Below are 26,659 nucleotides of genomic sequence, written 5' to 3'. Positions count from 1 at the left end.
AGCGCTTAGTACAGTGCTCTGCACACAGTAAGCGCTCAATAAATACGATTGATGTTGGTCTCAGCTGGCCAGATTTTAGGACAGTCTGCCCGCTGTGTGACATTGGGCAAATCATTTAACTGTTCTGTGCCTCTACTCCCTTATGGGTAAAATGGAGATCGAACACTTGTTCTCCCTGCCCCACTGACTGCAAGCCCCACGTGGGGCCCCAAGTTTCTGCCCCCGCTCTTAGCACAGTAATAATAATAATAATAATAATAAGAAGAAGAAGAAGAAGAATAATAGCATTTATTAAGCACTTACTATGTGCAAAGCACTGTTCTAAGCACTGGAGAGGTTACAAGGTGATCAGGTTGTCCCATAGGGCCCCCAGTCTTAATCCCCATTTTACAGATGAGGGAACTGAGGCACAGAGAAGTTAAGTGACTTGCCCAAACTCAATCAATCAATCGTATTTATTGAGCGCTTACTGTGTGCAGAGCACTGTACTAAGCGCTTGGGAAGTACAAGTCGGCAACACATAGAGACAGTCCCTACCCAACAGCGGGCTCACAGTCTAGAAGGGGGAGACAGAGAACAAAGCCAAACATACTAACAAAATAAAATAAATAGAATAGATATGTACAAGTAAGATAAATGAATAAATAAATAGAGTAATAAATATGTACAAACATATATACATATATACAGGTGCTGTGGGGAAGGGAAGGAGGAAAGATGGGGGAGATGGAGTGGGGACGAGGAGGAGAGGAAGGAAGGGGCTCAGTCTGGAAAGGCCTCCTGGAGGAGGTGAGCTCTCAGTAGGGCCTTGAAGGGAGGAAGAGAGCTAGCTAACTCACACAGCTGACAATTGGCGGAGCCGGAATTTGAACCCATGACCTCTGACTCCCAAGCCCGTGCTCTTTCCACTGATCCATACTGCTTCTCTACTTCGTGGCCTGGTGGAAAGAGCATGAGGTTGGGAGTCAGAGGACCTGGGTGCTAACCCTGCCTCTGCCACCTATCTGCTGTATGACCTCAGGCAAGTCAGTTCACTTCTCTGAACCTCAGTTCCCTCATTTGTAAAATGGGGATGAAGACGGTGAGCCCCACGTGGGACAGGGACTGTGTCCAACCGGATTACCTCACATCCAATCCATCACCAAAACCTGCCGGTCTCACCTCCACAACATCGCCAAGATCCGCCCTTTCCTCTCCATCCAAACCGCTACCTTGCTGGTTCAATCTGCATTACTGCATCAACCTCCTCTCTGATCTCCCTTCCTCTTGTCTCTCCCCGCTTCAGTCTATACTTTATGCTGCTGCCCGGATCATCTTTGTGCAGAAACACTCTGGGCATGTTACTCCCCTCCTCAAAAATCGCCAGTGGCTGCCTGTCAACCTATACATCAAGCAAAAACTCTCACTCTCGGGTTCAAGGCTGTCCATCACCTCGCCCCCTTCTACCTCACCTCCCTTCTCTCCTTCTCCAGCCCAGCCCGCAACCTCCGCTCCTCCACCGCTGATCTCCTCACTGTATCTTGTTCTCACCTGTCCCACCATCGACCCCCAGTCCATGTCCTTCCCCTGTCCTGGAATGCCCTCCCTCCACAAATCCACCAAGCTAGCTCTCTTCCTCCCTTCAAAGCCCTACTGAGAGCTCACTTCCTCCAGGAGGCCTTCCCACACTGAGCCCCCTTTTTCCTCTCCTCCTCCCCACCCCCCGCCCTACCTCCTTCCCCTCCCCACAGCACTTATATATATGTTTGTACAGATTTATTACTCTATTTATTTTACTTGTACATATTTACTATTCTATTTATTTTGTTAATGATGTGCACTTAGCTTTAATTCTATTTGTTCTGACGACTTGACACCTGTCCACATGTTTTGTTTTGTTGTCTGTCTGGGTAGGGACTGTCTCTACATGTTGCCAACTTGTACTTCCCAAGCGCTTAGTACAGTGCTCTGCACATAGTAAGCGCTCAATAAATATGATTGAATGAATGAATGAATTACCCCCATCACTTAGAAGAGTGCTTGTCACATAGTAAGTGCTAAACAAATGCCGCTATGATTATTATTACTTGGCACAAAGTAAGTGTTTAAGTAAAACAATTACGATTATTTTTCCACTTCTACCCTCCTGTCCTTGTCTCCACTGGCTCTACCACTTGTCTGCTGTATGACCTTGGGCAAGTCACTTCACTTCTCTGTCCCTCAGTTACCTCATCTGTAAATGGGGATTGAGACTGTGAGCCCCACATGAGACAGGGACTGTGTCCAATCCAATTTTCCTATATCCACCTCAGTGCTTAGTAGAGTGTTTGGCACACAGTAAGCACTTAACAAATACCATAATAATAATTATTATTATTTTTGAGCCAAGTCTGTACTAAGGAAATAAATTGTATTTTTCCAATTTTATCTATAAGGTGGTGTAACCTCTCCAGAATATGAATTGTTTGAAGACTCTTCATTAATAGTATCTGGAAGTTCCTTTCTAACTGCATCCTATTTGATTTTCTTATCTCTCTCCAGTACTTAAGCTTAATAGTTGGTCCATAGTAAAGGCTTAATAACTACCACAACCAACTAACCAACCAGGGGACAACTGATTTGGCACGGCACTTGTACTTCCCAAGTGCTTAGTACAGTGCTCTGCACACAGTAAGCACTCAATAAATACGATTGATGATGATGATGATGATGTCTGGGAATTATCATACTGGGTAAGGAGCAATAAATTCCTTTGGCTCCAGCAGTTTCAGGAATCCCGAATTGAATGATTCACCCTTCTTGAATACTTTTCAGTTAAAAAGTATGCAGTGCTGGTTATCAAACAGGCTTGGATTAATAATAATAATAATAATAATGGCATTTATTAAGTGCTTACTATGTGCAAAGCACTGTTCTAAGCGCCGGGGAAGTTGCAAGGCGATCAGGTTGTCCCTCAGGGGGCTCACAGTCTTAATCCCCATTTTACAGATGAGGTAACTGAGGCCCAGAGAAGTGAAGTGACTTGCCCAAAGTCACACAGCTGACAATTGGCAGAGCCGGGATTTGAACCCATGACCTCTGACTCCAAAGCCCGGGCTCCTTCCACTGAGCCACGCTGCTTCTCAATTAATTAATCCTACCCATTAAATTAGTCCTTTTTATCCTTTCAATCAATCAGCTAATGGCATTTATTAAGCACTTCACTGTGTGCAGAGCACTGTACTGGGTGCTGGGGAGAGTCCCCTATGGGGACTCAGCTGTGTGACTTTGGGCAAGTCACTTAACTTCTCTGTGCCTCAGTTCCCTCATCTGTAAAATGGGGATGAAGACTGTGAGCCCCCCGTGGGACAACCTGATCACCTTGTATCCTCCCCAGAGCTTACAACAGTGCTTTGCACATAGAAAGCACTTAACAAATACCAAAATTATTATTATTATGGTAGAGTTGGTAGACATATTCCTTGCCCACAAGGAGCTTGAAGTCTCTGTTTTACCCTGGCTTTTGGCCTTTGTCGGCAATTTAGAATGACCCCAGTTTCAAAACAAATCACAACCCCTCTGACTTGCAACTGTGGCATATGACTTCCACCTCTGACCTCTGTGGGAGTCAGTCTGGCTAGTAAATAAAAGGAAAAACTGCTTGTGAGAAGCAGCTTGGCCCAGTGGATAGAGCACGGGCCTGGGATTCAGTAGGACCTGGGTTCTAATCCTGGCTCCTCCACGTGTCTGTTGTGTGACCTTGGGCAAGTCCCTTCACCTCTGTGCCTCAGTTACTTCATCTGTAAAATGGGGATGAAGACGGTGAGTCCCATGTGGAACATGAACTGTGTCCAACCTGGTTATCTTGTATAATAATAATAATGATGGCATTTGTTAAAATACTTACTATGCGCAAAGCACTGTTCTAAGCACTGGGGGGATACAAGGTGATCAGGTTGTCCCACGAGGGGCTCACAGTCTAAATCCCCATTTTACAGATGAGGTAACGGAGGCCCGGAGAAGTTAAGTTAAGAGAAGCAGCGGGGCTCAGTGGAAAGGATCCCGGGCTTTGGAGTCAGAGGTCATGGGTTCAAATCCCGGCTCCGCCACTTGTCAGCTGTGTGACTTTGGGCAAGTCACTTAACTTCTCTGGGCCTCAGTGACCTCATCTGTAAAATGGGGATTAAGACTGTGAGCCCCCCGTGGGACAACCTGATCACCTTGTAACCTCCCCAGCGCTTAGAACAGTGCTTTGCACATAGTAAGCGCTTAATAAATGCTATTATTATTATTATTATTATTATTATTAAGTGACTTGTCCAAAGTGACACAGCTGACAACTGGCGGAGACGGGATTTGAACCCACGACCTCTGACTCCAAAGCCTGGGCTCTTTCCACTGAGCCACGCTGCTTCTAGTCCCGGATCTTAGAACGGTGCCCGGCACATACTAAAAAAAGAAAGAAATTAATGCTAAAGGGAAAAGAGGAGACCCACATCTCTTCCATTTTACTTCCTTCCCTGTCTTTCCCACTCTGACTTCCGTTCCTTCCTAGCTTGACTGCAGTGAAGTGTTGCGTCTAGGGCAACTTTAGGAGTGATTCAGAGGAAGTACATGTTTTGTTAATGCCTTTCACCTGAATGAAAATTTCCCCTTCATCTAGTCTTGGAGCACTGAGCATGCACAACCGCAAAACCCCTCTATTTCCCTCAACCCTGAGAACGTGCAGAGTTTCCGTTCACATCAATGCGCAAAGAAGAGGTTCTCTTGCGTGGACTTGCTTCCCAGTGCCCGTGTGCACTTTTCCAAAAGGTTAATTGAGTCACACTGAGTCTTTTATAATTGCAGAGCTTTGCCACCGAAAATACTGCGGGGAGTCACAGTCATCGGTGTGACATAATGCTGCACATGGTACCGTCTTAGCTTGTTATGAGCAGGGGACGTGTCCGCTAATTCTGCTGGATTGAAATCAATCAATGCTAATTAGACTGTGCTTTTAGACAATGCTTTTAGACTGTGAGCCCACTGTTGGGTAGGGACTGTCTCTATATGTTGCCAATTTGTACTTCCCAAGCGCTTAGTACAGTGCTCTGCACATAGTAAGCGCTCAATAAATATGATTGAATGAATGAATGAATTACCCCCATCACTTAGAAGAGTGCTTGTCACATAGTAAGTGCTAAACAAATGCCGCTATGATTATTATTACTTGGCACAAAGTAAGTGTTTAAGTAAAACAATTACGATTATTTTTCCACTTCTACCCTCCTGTCCTTGTCTCCACTGGCTCTACCACTTGTCTGCTGTATGACCTTGGGCAAGTCACTTCACTTCTCTGTCCCTCAGTTACCTCATCTGTAAATGGGGATTGAGACTGTGAGCCCCACATGAGACAGGGACTGTGTCCAATCCAATTTTCCTATATCCACCTCAGTGCTTAGTAGAGTGTTTGGCACACAGTAAGCACTTAACAAATACCATAATAATAATTATTATTATTTTTGAGCCAAGTCTGTACTAAGGAAATAAATTGTATTTTTCCAATTTTATCTATAAGGTGGTGTAACCTCTCCAGAATATGAATTGTTTGAAGACTCTTCATTAATAGTATCTGGAAGTTCCTTTCTAACTGCATCCTATTTGATTTTCTTATCTCTCTCCAGTACTTAAGCTTAATAGTTGGTCCATAGTAAAGGCTTAATAACTACCACAACCAACTAACCAACCAGGGGACAACTGATTTGGCACGGCACTTGTACTTCCCAAGTGCTTAGTACAGTGCTCTGCACACAGTAAGCACTCAATAAATACGATTGATGATGATGATGATGATGTCTGGGAATTATCATACTGGGTAAGGAGCAATAAATTCCTTTGGCTCCAGCAGTTTCAGGAATCCCGAATTGAATGATTCACCCTTCTTGAATACTTTTCAGTTAAAAAGTATGCAGTGCTGGTTATCAAACAGGCTTGGATTAATAATAATAATAATAATAATGGCATTTATTAAGTGCTTACTATGTGCAAAGCACTGTTCTAAGCGCCGGGGAAGTTGCAAGGCGATCAGGTTGTCCCTCAGGGGGCTCACAGTCTTAATCCCCATTTTACAGATGAGGTAACTGAGGCCCAGAGAAGTGAAGTGACTTGCCCAAAGTCACACAGCTGACAATTGGCAGAGCCGGGATTTGAACCCATGACCTCTGACTCCAAAGCCCGGGCTCCTTCCACTGAGCCACGCTGCTTCTCAATTAATTAATCCTACCCATTAAATTAGTCCTTTTTATCCTTTCAATCAATCAGCTAATGGCATTTATTAAGCACTTCACTGTGTGCAGAGCACTGTACTGGGTGCTGGGGAGAGTCCCCTATGGGGACTCAGCTGTGTGACTTTGGGCAAGTCACTTAACTTCTCTGTGCCTCAGTTCCCTCATCTGTAAAATGGGGATGAAGACTGTGAGCCCCCCGTGGGACAACCTGATCACCTTGTATCCTCCCCAGAGCTTACAACAGTGCTTTGCACATAGAAAGCACTTAACAAATACCAAAATTATTATTATTATGGTAGAGTTGGTAGACATATTCCTTGCCCACAAGGAGCTTGAAGTCTCTGTTTTACCCTGGCTTTTGGCCTTTGTCGGCAATTTAGAATGACCCCAGTTTCAAAACAAATCACAACCCCTCTGACTTGCAACTGTGGCATATGACTTCCACCTCTGACCTCTGTGGGAGTCAGTCTGGCTAGTAAATAAAAGGAAAAACTGCTTGTGAGAAGCAGCTTGGCCCAGTGGATAGAGCACGGGCCTGGGATTCAGTAGGACCTGGGTTCTAATCCTGGCTCCTCCACGTGTCTGTTGTGTGACCTTGGGCAAGTCCCTTCACCTCTGTGCCTCAGTTACTTCATCTGTAAAATGGGGATGAAGACGGTGAGTCCCATGTGGAACATGAACTGTGTCCAACCTGGTTATCTTGTATAATAATAATAATGATGGCATTTGTTAAAATACTTACTATGCGCAAAGCACTGTTCTAAGCACTGGGGGGATACAAGGTGATCAGGTTGTCCCACGAGGGGCTCACAGTCTAAATCCCCATTTTACAGATGAGGTAACGGAGGCCCGGAGAAGTTAAGTTAAGAGAAGCAGCGGGGCTCAGTGGAAAGGATCCCGGGCTTTGGAGTCAGAGGTCATGGGTTCAAATCCCGGCTCCGCCACTTGTCAGCTGTGTGACTTTGGGCAAGTCACTTAACTTCTCTGGGCCTCAGTGACCTCATCTGTAAAATGGGGATTAAGACTGTGAGCCCCCCGTGGGACAACCTGATCACCTTGTAACCTCCCCAGCGCTTAGAACAGTGCTTTGCACATAGTAAGCGCTTAATAAATGCTATTATTATTATTATTATTATTATTATTAAGTGACTTGTCCAAAGTGACACAGCTGACAACTGGCGGAGACGGGATTTGAACCCACGACCTCTGACTCCAAAGCCTGGGCTCTTTCCACTGAGCCACGCTGCTTCTAGTCCCGGATCTTAGAACGGTGCCCGGCACATACTAAAAAAAGAAAGAAATTAATGCTAAAGGGAAAAGAGGAGACCCACATCTCTTCCATTTTACTTCCTTCCCTGTCTTTCCCACTCTGACTTCCGTTCCTTCCTAGCTTGACTGCAGTGAAGTGTTGCGTCTAGGGCAACTTTAGGAGTGATTCAGAGGAAGTACATGTTTTGTTAATGCCTTTCACCTGAATGAAAATTTCCCCTTCATCTAGTCTTGGAGCACTGAGCATGCACAACCGCAAAACCCCTCTATTTCCCTCAACCCTGAGAACGTGCAGAGTTTCCGTTCACATCAATGCGCAAAGAAGAGGTTCTCTTGCGTGGACTTGCTTCCCAGTGCCCGTGTGCACTTTTCCAAAAGGTTAATTGAGTCACACTGAGTCTTTTATAATTGCAGAGCTTTGCCACCGAAAATACTGCGGGGAGTCACAGTCATCGGTGTGACATAATGCTGCACATGGTACCGTCTTAGCTTGTTATGAGCAGGGGACGTGTCCGCTAATTCTGCTGGATTGAAATCAATCAATGCTAATTAGACTGTGCTTTTAGACAATGCTTTTAGACTGTGAGCCCACTGTTGGGTAGGGACTGTCTCTATATGTTGCCAATTTGTACTTCCCAAGCGCTTAGTACCGTGCTCTGCACATAGTAAGCGCTCAATCAATACGATTGATGATAATTATTGAGTGCTTACTATGTGCAGAGCACTGTACTAAGCGCTTGGGAGATGACAACAGAATTAGTACTCTCCCAAGCGCTCTGCACACAGTAAGTGCTCAATAACTACCTTCGATTGCTTGATTAGCGCAAACAATTCTCGATTTATCTTCCCTTACTTCCCCCTACAGCTCTGGCTTCTTTCTGGCTGCAGGGAAGAAGGTTATCCCACTCTTCGTCCTGCATGTGTTTTCTCTCTCGTATCTGCCCCGCACGTGGCTGGGCCCACAAAGTAGCCCAAATTGGACAGCCGGGCCCTTCTCTGTTTGGTGCCACCGATGTTGCAGCCTCATTAATCTCTGCTGCATGATTATCAGCTAGCCAAACAGAAATTTTGTGACTTAGAAAGGGTTATATAAATTAGTCATCAGTTCTTGACTGAAAAGATCTGCTTGGAAATTCTAAAGGAAAGCGAAGAGACGGGCGATCTCTTGTTTTCTTATTTCTTACAAGATGATGAGTCCATGAAATCCTTTTGTAACAGAGCACATGAGTGTAAATTAATAGGTCTGTGTTGATAATGATGACGGTATTTAAGTGCTTACTATGTGCAAAGCGAAGAGACAGGCGATCTCTTGTTTTCTTACAAGATGATGAGTCCATGAAATCCTTTTGTAACAGAGCACATGAGTGTAAATTAATAGGTCTGTGATGATAATGATGACGGTATTTGTTAAGTGCTCACTATGTGCCAAGAACTGTTCTAAGCGCTGGGGTTGAGGGGGGGAGGGGGATACAAGGTGATCAGGTTGTCCCACGGGAGGCTCACAGTCTTAATCCCCATTTTACAGATGAGGAAACTAAGGCACAGAGAAGTTGTGACTTGCCCAAAGTCACACAGCTGACAAGTGACGGAGCCGGAATTAGAGCCCATGACCGGGCTCTTTCCATTGACCCATGCTGCTTCTCTCTCTGTGCATTTGTGAACACTGTTGTTAAAATTAGCACCTTATTTGGGGACTTAATGTAGGAATTTCTAAAAAGAAAATAATGCTCTAGTTAGAAAACGACATGGGTAATTAGAGAATGTAACTTACCTCTGAGGCATATTTACTTGTGGTAAACACTACATCAATCCTCTGTCCCTTTTCTGGATTAACCTGAAATTAGAAATGAGGTTTTAGCACAGTGGAAATTGCCGCCCCGGAGATCATGCTTGTTTCTCTAGTTTGACCTTCTGATGTTATTGATCAAAGTTCATATTCATGAAGGGAACTTTTTTTAAATATTTGTTAAGTGCTTACGATGTGCCAGGCACTCTACGAAGCACTGGGGTAGATACAAGCAATTCAGGTTAGACCCCGTCTACGTCCCACATGGGGCTCACAGTCTGAATCCCCATTTTACAGATGAGGTAACTGAGGCACAGAGAAGTGAAGTGACTTGACCAAGGGTACACAGCACACAAGGAGCATAGGCGGAATTAGAACTCAGGTTCTTCTGTCTCCCAGGCCCACTAGACCATGCTCCTTCTCATTTATTACTTATAAAACCATGCTCTAGTCTATAAAAGATCTCTGTTTTTGGAATGAACCCATAAACCAGGGGATCTAATCCCAGCTCTGCCGCTTGCCTGTTGTATGATCTTGGGCAAGTCCTTTAACTTTTCAGGGCTTCAGTTTTCTCAGCTGAAAAATCGTGATTCAATACCTGTGCTCTCTCCCACTCAGGCTCTGTAAGCCCCGTCTGGGACAAGATCTGACTCTGCCCTGATTATTTTGCAACCTACTCCAATCAATCAATCAATCAATCAATGGTATTTATTGAGCGCTTACTGCGTGCAGAGCACTGTACTAAGCGCTTGGGAAGTACAAGTTGGCAACATATAGAGACGGTCCCTACCCAACAGTGGGCTCACAGTCTAGTGCTTGATACAGTGCTTGGCACACAGTAAGCCCTTAAAAAAATACCACAATCGTTATTTTTATTATTAAATCAGAACAGGTTGGAACCGAAAAAGTTTTAGAACAGTTGTTCAGGGGGGAAAATGATTTTGCCTTCAACACGCCTCCTTCTCCAACCCAAGTGGTTTTGAGGCAGGGGATGGGGCGGGGAGGGAGTTCTAGATGGCTCCTACCTAAATCGTGCTGGTTTTTTCTTTCTCTACCGCCCCGCTGGCCTAAACCGATCATCAATCGTATTTATTGAGCGCTTACTATGTGCAGAGCACTGTACTAAGCGCTTGGGAAGTACAAATTGGCAACATATAGAGACAGTCCCTACCCAACAGTGGGCTCACAGTCTAAAAGGGGGAGACAGAGAACAAAACCAAACATACCAACAAAATAAATAGAATAGATATGTACAGGCAAAATAAATAAATAAACAGAGTAATAAATATGTACAAACATATATACATATATACAGGTGCTGTGGGGAAGGGAAGAAGGTAGGATGAGGGGGATGGAGAGGGGGACGAGGGGGAGAGGAAGGAAGGGGCTCAGTCTGGGAAGGCCTCCTGGAGGAGGTGAGCTCTCAGTAGGGCCTTGAAGGGAGGAAGAGAGCCTGATTCGAGCCTTTGGACATCTTCATTCCTCCTCCCAGGAACAGACAGGGTAATGTGCAGCAGCGGGACCTTAGCAGAAAGAGCACGAGCCTAGGAGTTTAGGACCTGGGTTCTAATCCCAGCATCACAACCACTTGTCTGCTGTGTGACCTCGGCGAGGTACTTGACTTCTCTGTGCCTCAGTGATCTCATCTGTAAAATGGGAATTAAGACTGTGACATCCATGTGGGGCATGGGCTGTGCCCAATTTGATTAGCTTGTATCTACCCCAGCGCTTAGTATGGCGCCTGGCACATAGTAAGTGCTTAAAAAATACCATAAAAAATGTGCCCCATTTCTCCAGATTCCTTCCTGGGGCCAGGCTTCCTTGTGTCCCCCCTTCCAAGCTCCTTCCTCCGCATTCATTTTTGACCTCAGGCTCCCTCCCTAAATCCTAAGGTCAACAAGTCATTGTTCTCTTCGTGCTTCCCACAAGCCCCTTCCATTCTAGCCATCACTGCCACTTCCACTGGTGATGTACTGTGAAGAGAATAATTGTTTTTCACCCTTGCCTTTTTTTTAAATGGCATTTATTAAGCGCTTACTATCATCATCATCATCATCAATCATATTTATTGAGCGCTTACTGTGTGCACAGCACTGTACTAAGCGCTTGGGAAGTACAAGTTGGCAACATATAGAGACAGTCCCTACCCAACAGTGGGCTCACAGTCTAAAAGGGGGAGACAGAGAACAAAACCAAACATACTAACAAAATAAAATAGAATAGATATGTACAAGTAAAATAAATAAATAAATAAATAGAGTAATAAATATGTACAAACATATATACATATATACAGGATAGTTGAAGCTTACTATGTGCCAAGCACTGTTCTAAGCGCCGGGGAGGTTACAAGGTGATCGGGTTGTCCCACGGGGGGCTCACAGTTTTAATCCCCATTTTCCAGATGAGGTAACTGAGGCACAGAGAAGTTAAGTGACTTGCCCAAAGTCACACAGCTGACAGTTGGTGGAGCCGGGATTTGAACCCATGGGTTGGGGGTGGGGATGGAGGGTCAGGGAGCCATGATTGTCTTGGCCCCCCCTCTCTTCTATCCACCAACCTATCACCACTTTAAGAATAATAATAATAAATAATGATGGTATTGGTTAAGTGCTTACTATGTGCAAAGCACTGTTCTAAGTGCTGGGGACGTTGCCAGGTGATCAGGTTGTCCCACGGGGGGCTCACAGTTTTCATCCCCATTTTACAGATGAGGTAACTGAGGCCCAGAGAAGTTAAGTGACTTGCCCAAAGTCGCACAGCTGACAAGTGGCGGAGCCAGGATTAGAACCCAGGACCTCTGACTCTAGAGCCCGGGCTCTTTCCACTGAGCCACGCTGCTTCTCCACTTAACCCCTGAGAGAGAGGCCTGTGGGACTCTGGGAGCAAGAGCAGCCTGGCTAGCACCAGAAGCAGGGAAAACCAGGGGTAAAGGAGGGACAGACATGGCAGAGGTGGGATGACAGGGAGAGAGACAAGAAAAGGTCGCAGAAGAGTCTGTAACACAACACTGCAAGCCTAAGCGCTGGGGAGGTTGCAAGGTGATCAGGTTGTCCCCCGGGGGGCTCACAGTCTTCATCCCCATTTTACAGATGAGGGAACTGAGGCCCAGAGAAGTGAAGTGACTTGCCCAAAGTCACACAGCTGACAAGTGGCGGAGCCGGGATTTGAACTCGTGACTTCTGACTCCAAAGCCCGGGCTCTTTCCACTGAGCCACGCTGCTTCTCGATTAAGACTGTGAGCCCCCCCGCTCCCCAAGGGACAACCTGATCACCTTGTAACCTCCTCAGCACTTAGAACAGTGCGCTTTGCACATAGTAAGCGCTTAATAAATGCCATCATTACCCCGTATATATGTTTGTACATATTTATTACTCTATTTTATTTGTACATATTTATTCTATTTATTTTATTTTGTTAGTATGTTTTGTTTTGTTGTCTGTCTCTCCCTTCTAGACTGTGAACCCGCTGTTGGGTAGGGACCGGCTCTATATGTTGCCAACTTGTACTTCCCAGGCGCTTGGTACAGTGCTCTGCACACAGTGAGCGCTCAATAAATACAATTGAATGAATGAATGAATATGTTTGTATGTATTTATCTTATTTGTATGTATTTATTCTATTTTATTTTGTTAATATGTTTTGTTTTGTTCTCTGTCTCCCCCTTCTAGACTGTGAGCCCGCTGCTGGGTAGGGACCGTCTCTCTATGGTGCCAACTTGGACTTCCCAAGCGCTTAGTACAGTGCTCTGCACACAGTAAGCTCTCAATAAATACGACTGAATGAATGAAAGAGAGGAACAAAGAATAAGTTGTAGTTGAAAAGATGAAAAGCAAGTGGCAGAGAAGGAAAAAGAAAGGCAAACGAGAATCACTAGGGGTGCGTAAGAAAGATCCAGAGAAATGCGTCGGGGGGGTCAGGTTATTGGGCCACAGAGAGAGAGAGACAAGGGAGAAAATAAGGACAGAGAGCGGTTTGGGAAAACGAGTAAGGGAGAGAATTATAGGGAAAGAGGTAGAGAAGCAGCGTGGCTCAGTGGAAAGAGCACGGGCTCTAGAGTCAGAGGTCATGGGTTGAAATCCCAGCTCTGCCAATTGTCAGCTGTGTGACTTTGAGCAAGTCACTTAACTTCTCTGTGCCTGTTACCTCGTCTGCAAAATGGGGATTAAGACTGTGAGCCCCACGTGGGACAACCTCATCACCTTGTATCCTCCCGAGTGCTTAGAACAGTGCTTTGCACATAGTAAGCGCTTAACAAATGCCATCATCATTATTATTATTAGAGGGATAAAGGGCACGTCTACCGAGACAGGGTATTTCCACTAATTTCCCCTGGCCTGGAACTTCCTCCCTATAACTCAATCTGATAGACGACGCCTCTCCTCATGTTCAAAACCTTCCCAACCCACCCAGTCACAACTCAACAGCCACCACTACCACTGATGTATTTATTTTACACATCTTCAGAACTCTGCACATAGGTACAATCGATTATCCGTTCAACGAAAGGCACACTGCGGGTTTGAGCACACACAATTTGTAAAACGCGGAGACGCATCATGCATGCGCCGCTTGTTGTGTGGTAGGCCCGAATCCACTGGCCCCACCCCCAGCCTTAATAATAATAATGATAGCATTTATTAAGTGCTTACTCTGTGCAAAGCACTGTTTGAAGCGCTGGGGAGGTTACAAGGTGATGAGGTTGTCCCGCGGGGGGCTCACACATCTGTAAAATGGGGATTAATCAATCAATCAATCAATTGTACTTATTGAGCGCTTACTGTGTGCAGAGCACTGTACTAAGCGCTTGGGAAGTACAAGTTGGCAACATATAGAGACAGTCCCTACCCAACAGTGGGCTCACAGTCTAAAAGGGGGAGACAGAGAACAAAACCAAACATACTAACAAAATAAAATAAGTAGAATAGATATGTACAGGTAAAATAAATAAATAAATAAATAGAGTAATAAATATGTACAAACATATAGACATATATACAGGTGCCGTGGTGAAGGGAAGGAGGTAAGATGGGGGGATGGAGAGGGGGAGAGGAAGGAAGGGGCTCAGTGTGGGAAGGCCTCCTGGAGGAAGTGAGCTCCCAGTAGGGCCTTGAAGATTAAGACTGTGAGCCCCCCGTGGGACAATCTCATCACCTTGTAACCTCCCCAGTGCTTAGAACAGTGCTTTGCACATAGTAAGGGCTTAATAAATGCTATAAAAAATTTCCATTCGTTCATTCATTCATTCAGTCAATCGTATCATCATCATCATCATCAATCGTATTTATTGAGCACTTACTATGTGCAGAGCACTGTACTAAGCGCTTGGGAAGTACAAATTGGCAACATATAGAGACAGTCCCTACCCAACAGTGGGCTTACAGTCTCTAGTGAGCATTTACTCCAAGTGTGCAAAGCACTGGACTAAGTGTTTGGGAGAGTACAATATAACAAGAAACAGACACGTTCCTGCCCACAATGAGCTCAAACTTTGGCAAGCGACAGTGGCAATGTGTTTAGGGCCCTACTGTTCACCCGTGGCACTTGTGCTCCCACGCAAACCACCGCCGCCACAGGCACGGTCCTTTGAGTGGCCGCGGACTGCAACCTCGCCTGTCTCGGCCCCCAGCTGCGGTGCTTTCCTCCCCCAACTCCGGCCACCTGACCCCTTTAATAATAATGACATTTATTAAGCGCTTACTATGTGCAAAGCACTGTTCTAAGCACTGGGGAGTTTACAAGGTGATCAGGTTGTCCCACACGGGGCTCACAGTCTTAATCCCCATTTTACAGATGAGGGAACTGAGGCCCAGAGAAGTTAAGTGACTTGCCCAAAGTCACACAGCCGACAAGTGGCGGAGCCGGGATTTGAACCCATGATCTCTGACTCCAAAGCCCAGGCTCCTTCCACTGAGCCATGCTGCTTCCTTTAATCCCCAGCCCCTCCAAATGCCACCTGGAAGTACGGCTAGAAAGCTTTCCCCTAGGACTTTTGAGCTTATTTACATTCTCCTCCGAATTCATATACATATAAAGATATAAAGATATAAATAATATAAATAATCAATCAATCATATTTATTGAGTGCTTACTCTGTGCAGAGCACTGTACTAAGCGCTTGGGAAGTACAAATTGGCAACATATAGAGAGAGTCCCTACCCAACATTGGGCTCACAGTCTAAAAGAAAATAAATCATGATAGCATTGATTAAGCGCTTACTATGTGCAAAGCACTGTTCTAAGTGCCAGGGAGGTTACAAGGGGATCAGGTTGTCCCATGCGGGGCTCACAGTCTTAATCCCCATTTTACAGATGAGGGAACTGAAGCACAGAGAAGTGAAGTGACTTGCCTAAAGTCACACAGCTGACAATTGGTGGAGCCGGGATTTGAACTCATGATCTCTAACTCCCAAGCCCGTGCGCTTTCCATTGAGCCACGCTGCTTCTAAATAAATAATAATATATTATTATTATATATGCTGCACACATAGTAAATAAATAATATATTCTAATATATAACAAATATAAATAGATATAAATAATATAATAATATATTATAATATACATTATATATTATAATAATATAATAATATAAATATATCTTGGCTCAGTGGAAAGAGCACAGGCTTGGGAGCCAGAGGTCCTGGGTTCTAATTCCAGCTCTACCACTTATCAGCTGTGTGACTTTGGGCAAGTCACTTCTCTGTGCCTCAGTTATCTCATCTGCAAAATGGGGATTAAGACCGTGAGCCCCCCGTGGGACAACTTGATCACCTTGTATCCTCCTGCACTGTGAGCCTAGACTGTGAGCCCATTGTTGGGAAGGGACCGTCTCTATATGTTGCCAATTTGTACTTTCCAAACACTTAGTACAGTGCTCTGTCCACAGTAAGCGCTCAATAACTAAGACAATGAATGAATGCTGCACACATAGTAAGCGCTTCACAAATGCCATCATTATTATTATTATATTAATATACTCACACACACATATATACATATTTTACACTCAATTACATATATACGTAATCATGGTATTTGTTAAACGCTTATTATGTGCCAAGCACAGTTCTAAGCACCAGGATAGAGAGAAGCTGATCAGTTTGGGCGCAGTCCCTGTCCCACATGGGGTTTGCAGTCTAATTAAGAAGGTTTGGATTTAATCCCCACTTTACAGATGAGGGAATGGAGGCACAGAGAAGTTAAGTGACTTGTCCCAGTTCACACAGCCAACACGTGACAGAGCAGGTATTAGAAGCCAGGTCCCTTGATTCCCAGACTTCTGCTCTTTCCACTAAGTCACACTGCTTCCCTTTGTTTACGTAAATGTACTCAGTTATTTATTTTGACCACTTGAGTTGTAAAGATGTTTATGTTTGTCTCCCCCATGAGAGGGTAGATTTTCTGTGGGCAGGAAATGGGTCGTTTTATTTTTGTTGCAGTGCACTGCAACTACTAGATGCTCAGTAAAGGGCTACTGCTCTTCCTCCTCTTAGCAGTGCCAGGAATAGCTTTCATTTTTTTTTTAATGGCATTTGTTAAGCGCTTACTATGTGCCAGGCACTGCTGGGGTAGATACAAGCTAATCAGGTTAGACACAGTCCAGATCCCGCATAATAATAATAATGATAGCATTTATTAAGCGCTTACTATGTGCAAAGCAGTGTTCTAAGCGCTGGGGAGGTCACAGGGTAATGAGGCTGTCCCACAGGGGGCTCACAGTCTTAACCCCCATTTTACAGATGAGGGAACTGAGGCCCAGAGAAGTGAAGTGACTTGCCCAAAGTCGCACATATGACAAGTGGCAAGTCACTTGTCCCCCTTTTAGACTGTGAGCCCAATGTTGGGTAGGGACCGTCTCTACATGTTGCCAATTTGTACTTCCCAAGCGCTTAGTACAGTGCTCTGCACATAGTAAGCACTCAATAGATACGACTGATGATGATGAAGTGGCAGAGCCGGGATTTGAACCCATGACCTCTGCCCCCAAAGCCCGGGCTCTTTCCACTGAGCCACACCGCATGGGGCTGACAGTCTTAATTCCCATTTTACAGATGAGGTAACCGAGGCCCAGAGAAGTTCCGTCCCCCTGAGATCCCATGGTGTGCGGCGCCGTCCCTCCCTCCTCACTCCTCTGTTCCCACGTGTAGCCCCACCACCACCTCCTCTTCTCCGGCCCAGCATGGGAAGGGAGACAGGGGCAGACCAGGACAGGATGGGGAAACGGCTGCTGCGGTATGAATTATTTATCAATAAAAACGTTCAGTCCGTGTCTCCCCACTCCTCAAGAACCTCCGGTGGTTGTCCATCCACCTCCGCATCAAACAGAAACTCTTCCCCATTGGCTTTACAGCACTTGATCGACTCTCCCCATCTTTCCTCACCTCAGTAACCTCCTACTACAGTCCAGCCCACACACTCCGCTCCTCTGGCGCCAGCCTACTCACTGGGCCTCCATCTCGTCTATCTCGCTGCCGACTCCTTCCCTAACCTGGAAATTCCTCCCCCTCCGTAAACACCAGACCACCAATTTCTCCACCTTCCCCGTATTACTAAGGGCACGTCTTTTCCAAGAGGACTTCCCCAATTAATAATAATAATAATGGCATTTATTAAGCGCTTACTATGTGCAAAGCACTGTTCTAAACGCTGGGGAGGATACAAGGTGATCAGGTTGCCCCATGGGGGGCTCACAGTCTTCATCCCCATTTTACAGATGAGGCAACTGAGGCACAGAGAAGTTGTGACTTTCCCAAAGTCACACAGCTGACAATTGGCAGAGCAGGATTCGAACCCATGACCTCTGACTCCAAAACCTGGGCTCTTTCCACTGAGCCACGCTGCTTCAAGGCACAGAGAAGTTAAGTGACTTGCCCAAGCAAGTGACTGTCACACAGCTGACAGTTGGCAGAGGTGGGATTTGAACCCATGACCTCTGACTCCAAAGCCCGGGCTCTTTCCACCGAGCCACGCTAAGCCCTCTTTTCCCCTGGCTCTCCACCCTCCCGTCTGGGTCATCTACGCACTTCGGATGTTTGATATCTGCCCCACCCACAGTTCGACAGCACTTAAGTACACGTCTTTAAATTACACTATAAATCACATTTATTCACATTAATGCCTGTCTCCCTTTCCCTCTCTAGACTAAGCTCATTGTGGGTAGAGAACATGTCTTAATTCAGTTGTATTCTCCCAAGCGCTTAGTATAGTGCTCTACACATAGTAAGCCCTCAATAAGCACTCAGAGAAGCAGCGTGGGTCAGTGGAAAGAGCCCGGGCTTTGGAGTCAGAGGTCATGGGTTCAAACCCCGGCTCCGCCAACTGTCAGCTGTGTGACTTTGGGCAAGGCACTTCACTTCTCTGTGCCTCAGTTACCTCATCTGTAAAATGGGGATGAAGACTGTGAGCCCCCCGTGGGACAACCAGATCACCTTGTAACCTCCCCAGTGCTTAGAACAGTGCTTTGCACACAGTAAGCGCTTAATAAATGCCATTAAAAAGAACTATGTCTGATGGATTGATTCTGACTACTTTGTGCTTCTCTTCCATTAGAACGTTAGGTTCTTGTGGGCAGGGGATGTATCTCGTGTTTATAATTTCCTAAGCACTTAAATAGGGGACATTACACTCAGTGGCTGCTCAATAGTCAATCAATCAATCATATTTATTGAGTGTTTACTGTGTGCAGAGCACTGTACTAAGCTCTTGGGAGAGTACAACACCGCAATATAACAGACACATTCCTTGACCACAACATATTAAAAATATCATTACTTCATTCATTTAATCGTATTTATTGAGCGCTTACTGTGTGCAGAGCACTGCACTAAGCGCTTGGGAAGTACAAGTTGGCAACATATAGAGACGGTCCCTACCCAACAGTGGGATCACAGTCTAGAAGTACTTCCCAAGCGCTTAGTACAGTGCTCTGCACATAGTAAGCGCTCAATAAATACGATTGATGATGATGATGATAGAAGGGGGAGACAGACAACAAAACAAAACATATTAACAAAATAAAATAAAATAGAATAAATATATACAAAGAAAATACATAAATAAACAGAGTAATAAATACATACAAACATATATACATGTGCTGTGGGGATGGGAAGGAGGTAAGGCGGGGGGGATGGAGAGGATGGAGTATTACTTCTACTAATAGCAATAATAACAGTTGTGGTATTTATTAAGCGCTGACTATGTCCTATTCACTGCACCAAGCACTAGGATTGATAGAGAATAATCAGATCCTAGACAATTCCCGGCCCACATGGGGCTCAGAGTCTAAATAGGAGGGAGAACAGGTATTGAATCCCCATTTTATAGATGCGGAAACAGGCACCGAGAAGTGAAGTGATTTTCCCAAGATTTTGCAGCCGGCAAAAGGCAGATCCTGGATTAGAAACCACAACCTCTGGCTCCCAGAGTCTTTCCATTAAGCCACGCCGCTTCTCTTCACACTGTTACTACTATTTATAAAGGGAAACAGTAATATCCAGCATGGAAAGGGGACGAAGAGCAGGAGCCTAGAAGCTTTAGAGTAAAAGATGAACAGTCAAGTTAGGTCTCCGTTCGTAGGAAGGTAATCAATCAATCGTATTTATTGAGCGCTTACTGTGTGCAGAGCACTGTACTAAGCGCTTGGGAAGTACAAGTTGGCAACATATACAGTCCCTACCCAACAGTGGGCTCACAGTCTAAAAGGGGGAGACAGAGAACAAAACCAAACATACTAACAAAATGAAATAGAATAGATATGTACAGGTAAAATAAATAAATTAATAGAGTAATAAATATGTACAAACATATATACATATATACAGGTACTGTGGGTAGGGTAGGGCTTATGGCCTCAGCCTAAAAGCCTCAAATGGGGATTCTACCCAAATCTTGTTTCGAATAAGCTCATCTACAGTCTTTCATTCAAGAGTAGACAGTACTTTCAAGTTCCTGGAGAATTTCGATTTCTTTATGAGTACCTGATGACACACCCTTAGAAATTGTAGCATATCTATTTATTCAGTACCCAAACCCCTACAACTGAAGGATCTGAAACCATTCAAAAATCTCCATTTCTGTTCCATTTGTCCCCACTTAAAAAAGGGGACTTAGAAAGTAGCCAAGGGGGAAAAAGAACTACATTAAAAACAGATCTTTAGTTTTGATTCAGATCTCTTTGTAGTAAGAGGGGAGGAAAGGAATTTCAAACTTATTTCCCCGTTTTTTTAAGGGATAAGAGGGACGAGTGAAGAAGCTAGTAAGTTGTGGCCCTCCTGATCAGGTTAAAGTGAAGCCAGTAAGAGAGGAACAGTTCCCCACAATTACTAAAGAAAAAACAAGAGATTCGAACTCTGCCACAGTCTGCCATATTTGGACTAATAATAATGGAATTTATAAAGCGCTTACTATGTGCAAAGCACTGTTCTAAGAGCTGGGGAGGTTAAAAGGTGATCAGGTTGTCCCACAAGAGGCTCACAGTCTTAATCCCCATTTTACAGATGGGGTAACTGAGGCACAGAGAAGTTAAGTGACTTGTCCAAAGTCACACAGCTGACAATTGGCAGGGCCGGGATTTGAAGGTATCCTTCATAACAGTTCCAATTAATTGGCTTATTTTATGCCCCTCCGTAAGTCACACACACTTCAAACTGAACTGTGTTGATCAAAAATATGCTTTTTTTGTTCTTTTTTTGTTTTAGTTTATGAAAGCAAGCTGCCCCCATATTTCCCAAAGGCCCCTTCCTTGTCTTACAGCTCACAGGTCATTATGAGTTTGTAAAATTCTCTTGAGATAAGGATTGACAATCACAGTGCTCTGCAAATAAAGCTACAGATCTATGCTTTTTTAAGTGTATGGGTTTTAGGGTCAACGTGCCCAAAATATTCTTTTAGGATCACGGCTTTACCGAGGCTTTCCTTTTTGAAACTTCTCTCACAGAGTGGTACGTTTCAAAAATTAAAATAAAGATTTTGATCAATAGTCCTCAGAGTCCATCAGTTTTAATAATAAAAATGATAATTATGATTTTTTTTAGGCACTGTACTAAGTTCTGGGGTAGATACAAGCAAACCGGGTGGGACACAGTCCCTGTCGCACGTGGGGCTCACAGTCTCAATCTCCATCTTACAGATGAGGTAACTGAGGCCCAGAGAAGTGAAGTGACTTAACCAAGGTCACACAGCAGTGGTGGAGCTGGGATTAGAAACCATGACCTTCTGACCCTCAGCCATACTGTTTTAAGGTAGGGATTTAAACTGTCAAAAGCACATCCCATCACCTTTTAAATAAAGGTTTTTGACCCACTGAAACTTGACTAAAGAAAAGCCTGAAAATTCTGGGTTAAGATAGTTGGGCACCATAGGCGAACTGAACGGTTTAAGAAACTACAGCAGGGGCCAGTGAATAGGAAACGCATATACTTTCATTCATTCAATCGTATTTATTGAGCGCTTACTGTGTGCAGAGCACTGTACTAAGCGCTCGGGAAGTACAAGTTGGCAACATATAGAGACGGTCCCTACCCAACAGTGGGCTCACATTCTAGAAGGGGGAGACAGACAACAAAACATATTAACAAAATAAAATAAATAGAATAATATGTACAAATAAAATAAATGGAGTAATAAATATGTACAAACATATATACAGGATAATGATAATGGCATTTATTAAGTGCTTACTATGTGCAAATATGCACAGAGTAATAAATATGTACAAACATATATACAGGATAATGATAGTGGCATTTATTAAGCGCTTACTATGTGCAAAGCACTGTTCTAAGCGCTGAGGAAGTTACAAAAATAGAGTAATAAATATGTACAAACATTTAAACAGGATAATAATAATCTTCTAGACTGTGAGCCCACTGTTGGGTAGGGACTGTCTCTATATGTTGCCAACTTGTACTTCCCAAGGACTTAGTACAGTGCTCTGCACACAGTAATCGCTCAATAAATACGACTGATTGATTGATTAATGGCATTTATTAAGTGCTTACTATGTGCAAAGCACTGTTCCAAGCGCTGGGGAAGTCACAAGGTGATCAGGTTGCCCCACAAGGGGGCTCACAGTCTTCTATCCTACTTATTTTATTTTCTATCCTACTTATTTTATTTTGTTGGTATGTTTGGTTCAGTTCTCTGTCTCCCCCTTTTAGTAAGCGCTCAATAAATACGATTGATTGATTGATTGATTGATTGATTAATCCCCATTTTCCAGATGGGGGAACTGAGGCTCAGAGAAGTGAAGTGACTCACCCAAGGTCACCCAGCTGACAATTGGCGGGGGCGGGATTCGAACCCACGACCTCTGACTCTAAAGCCCGGGCTCTATACTTCATTGAGTTGCGCAAACGTTCATTCATTCAATCGTATTTATCTGATACCCTTGGTGTGCCAGAGCAGTGAACAGGAAACACATATATCTCATTGAGTTGCATGAACGTTCATTCATTCGATCGTATTTTGTACTTCCCAAGCGCTTAGTCCAGTGCTCTGCACATAGTAAGCGCTCAATAAATACGATTGATGATGATGATGATCTGATACCTTTGGTGTACCACAGCAGGAGCGACAGGAGCCGGTAATAAAAACAATAATAATAATAACGATAGCATTTATTAAGCGCATTTATTACTATGCGCAAAGCACTGTTCTAAGCGCTGGGGAGGTTACAAGGTGCTGAGGTTGTCCCACGGGGGGCTCACGGTCTTCATCCCCATTTTACAGATGAGGGAACTGAGGCCCAGAGAAGTGAAGTGACTTGCCCAAAGTCACACAGCTGACAAGTGGCGGAGCCGGGATTTCAACCCATCATCACCATCATCAATCGTATTTAGTGAGCGCTTACTGTGTGCAGAGCACTGTACTAAGCGCTTGGGAAGTCCAAGTTGGTAACATCTAGAGACGGTCCCCACCCAACAGCGGGCTCACAGTCTAGCAGGCTTTCCACCTCCATTTCCCCTTGCATTGATTGATTCATTCATTCAATCGTATTTATTGAGCGCTTACTGTGTGCAGAGCACTGGACTAAGCGCTTGGGAAGTACAAGTTGGCAACATATAGAGACGGTCCCTACCCAACAGCGGGCTCACAGTCTAGAAGGGGGAGACAGAGAACAAAACAACACATATTAACAAAATAAAATAAATAGAATAGTAAATATGTACAAGTAAAATAAATAGAGTAATAATTGCACCCCTTCTCCTCTTCCACTCGTGGCTCAGTGGAAAGAGCACGGGCTTTGGAGTCAGAGGTCATGGGTTCAAATCCCGGCTCCAGCAACAAGCCCCCTCCTTCCTCTCCCCTTCCTCCCCCTCCCCCCGCCTTACCTCCTTCCCCTCCCCACAGCACCTGTATATATGTATAGATGTTTGTACATATTTATTACTCTATTTTACTTGTACATATTTATTCTATTTATTTTATTTGGTTTATATGTTTTGTTGTCTGTCTCCCCCTTCTAGACTGTGAGCCCGCTGTTGGGTAGGGACTGTCTCTATATGTTACAAACTTGTACTTCCCAAGCGCTTAGTACAGTGCTCTGCACACAGTAAGCGCTCAATAAATACGATTGAATGAATGAATGAATGAATGAATCCCCATTTTCCAGATGAGGTAACTGAGGCCCAGAGAAGTGAAGTGACTTGCCCAAAGTCACACAGCTGACAAGTGGCGGAGCCGGGATTTCAACCCATGACCTCTGACTCCAAAGCCCGGGCTCTTTCCACTGAGCCACGCTGCTTCTCTAATAATAATAGGTAATAATAGAGCCAACAGCCTTCCCAAGCGCTTAGTACAGTGCTCTGCGCACAGTAAGCGCTCAATAAATACAATTGAATGAATGAACTGCCACGGCAGTGGCTATAATGCGGGTAATGAAAGTCACCACAGTTTCTCTTACCTTTTCCTGCTGCAGCTGTTCTGTCACTGACTGAATTCCCAGTAGCGACAATGGTATTTATTTATTTATGGATTCCTTTTTATAGTATCTGTTCAGCATTTACTATGTGCCAGGCAGGTACTAAGCACTTGTTTAAGTAGAAGCTAATCAGGTTGGACACAGTCCGTGTCCCACAAGGACCTCGCAGTCTTAATCCCCATTTTACAGATCAGGTAAATGAGCCACAGAGAAGTTAAGCAACTTGCCCAAGGTCACACAGCAGACAAGTGGCAGAGTCAGGATTAGAACCCAGGACCTGGTGACTGCCAAGTCCATGCTCTATTCACTAGGCTTCGCTGCTTCTCAGAGTAGCTTCTCAGGCCAGGCTTCCCGTTATTGGGGGCCCATCGGGTGTAATGAACTATGCTAAGTCCTTGGTCTAATTTCTTTCCTTCATCGTCCACCTTTATAAAGAATCAATCAATCAATCAATCGTATTTATTGAGCGCTTACTGTGTGCAGAGCACTGTACTAAGCGCTTGGGAAGTACAAGTTGGCAACAGATAGAGACAGTCCCTACCCAACAGTGGGCTCACAGTCTAAAAGGGGGAGACAGAGAACAAAACCAAACATACTAACAAAATAAAATAAATAGAATAGATATGTACAAGTAAGATAAATAAATAAATAGAGTAATAAATATGTACAAACATATATACATCTATACAGGTGCTATGAGGAAGGGAAGGAGGTAAGATGGGGGGACGAGGGGGAGAGGAAGGAAGGGGCTCATGCAACACACCAATCAATTGATTGTATTTATTGAGCACTTACTGCGTGCAGAGCACTGTACTAAGTGCTTAGGACAGTACAATGTAACGGAGTTAGGTGACACGTTTCCTGTACTAAGGAACTTACTGTCTAGAGGGGGAGATGGACATTAAAATAGATAAACAAATTACAGATAATAATAATAATGGCATTTATGAAGCGCTTACTATGTGCAAAGCACTGTTCTAAGCGCTGGGGAGGTTACAAAAATAAATAGAGGAATAAATATGTACAAACATAAACAGGATAAAAATAATGGCATTTATGAAGCGCTTACTGTTCTAAGTGCTGGGGAATACAAAGATAAATAGAGTAATAAATATGTACAAACATATAAACAGGATAATAATAATGGCATTTATTAAGCGCTTACTATGTGCAGATATGTCCACAAGTGCTGCGGGCAGGTAAGGCTAAGGTAAGGTAAGGTAAGAATCAGCGTGGCTCAGCAGAAAGAGCACAGGCTTGGGAGTCAGAGGTCATGGGTTCGAATCCCGGCTCCGCCACTTATCGGCTGTGTGACTTTGGGCAAGTCACTTAACTTCTCTGTGCCTCAGTTACCTCATCTGTGAAATGGGGATTAAGATTGTGAGCCCCCCGTGGGACAACCTGATCAGCTTGTATCCCCCCCCAGCGCTTAGAACAGTGCTTTGCACATAGTAAGCGCTTAATAAATGCCATTATTATTATTATTATTATTATTATTATTAAGGCTGGAAAATATAGTGTTACCCCCGGGGTCGACTGCTTTTGATTTAAAAATTATACAGATCCGGGACAGGCCAGACTGGCTATTGCAGCATGACTACAGATTTACTGATCAGGAGAAGGCCAATTACTTTCCTACAGTGCGGAAGGTAAGACGGAAATTGTCTGGCTCTGAACCACCAGTTGTAAAATGAACGCTCAGTACAGTGCTCTGCACACAGTAAGCGCTCAATAAATACGACTGAATTAATTTTGGGATGGCCCAAATCAATTCCAATCAGGGATTCTCCTCTCTGCTATCCTCTCACCACCCCTCCCCGATTTCCAAGAGCGCTTTCTTCCTTGTCGGAGTGTGAATTATTCCAGTCTCAAATCAAGCCACCCAGCAGCTGGTAGACTGTAGAGAGAATTACATCCGCTAGCGAAGCAGCGTGGCTCACTGGAAAGAGCCCGGGCTTTGGAGTCAGAGGTCATGGGTTCAAATCCTGGCTCCGCCACTTGTCAGCTGTGTGACTTTGGGCAAGTCACTTAACTTCTCTGGGCCTCAGTTCCCTCATCTGGAAAATGGGGATGAAGACTGTAAGCCCCCCGTGGGACAACCTGATCAACTTGTAACCTCCCCAGCACTTAGAACAGTGCTTTGCACATAGTAAGCGCTTAATAAATGCCATTATTATTATTAATATTAGTAGATAGAGATCGGGCCTGGGAGTAGAAAGACCTGGCCTCTAATCCCGGCTCCGCCACAAGTCTGCTGTGTGACCTAGGGCAAGTCACTTCCTTCTCTGGGCCTCAGTTACCTCAACTGCAAAAGGAGGATTAAGAGTGTGAGCCCCATGTGGGACAGCGATTGTGTCCAACCTGATTAACTTGTATCTATCTCTGTGCTTAGAAGAGTGCTTGGCACATAGTAAGTGCTTAACAAGTACCGTAATTATTATCTTTATCATTAT

General features: G+C 44.5%; 1 protein-coding gene across 1 annotated transcript in view; it reads right to left on the bottom strand.

The window, feature by feature from the left end:
• The window catches only part of RARRES1 (retinoic acid receptor responder 1), a 91,338-nt gene that overhangs the window by 27,581 nt on the left and 37,098 nt on the right, over positions 1 to 26,659 (bottom strand). The window contains exon 5 of the mRNA XM_038744753.1: positions 9,265 to 9,327. Coding sequence (XP_038600681.1) covers positions 9,265 to 9,327 — 63 coding nt within the window. The remainder of the gene's footprint in view (positions 1 to 9,264; positions 9,328 to 26,659) is intronic.

Source organism: Tachyglossus aculeatus, chromosome 1, assembly GCF_015852505.1.
Source record: "Tachyglossus aculeatus isolate mTacAcu1 chromosome 1, mTacAcu1.pri, whole genome shotgun sequence".
Classification (NCBI taxonomy): Eukaryota; Metazoa; Chordata; class Mammalia; order Monotremata; family Tachyglossidae; genus Tachyglossus; species Tachyglossus aculeatus.
The sequence above is the reverse complement of the archived record's forward strand: the minus strand, read 5'-3'. Positions and strand labels throughout refer to the sequence as shown.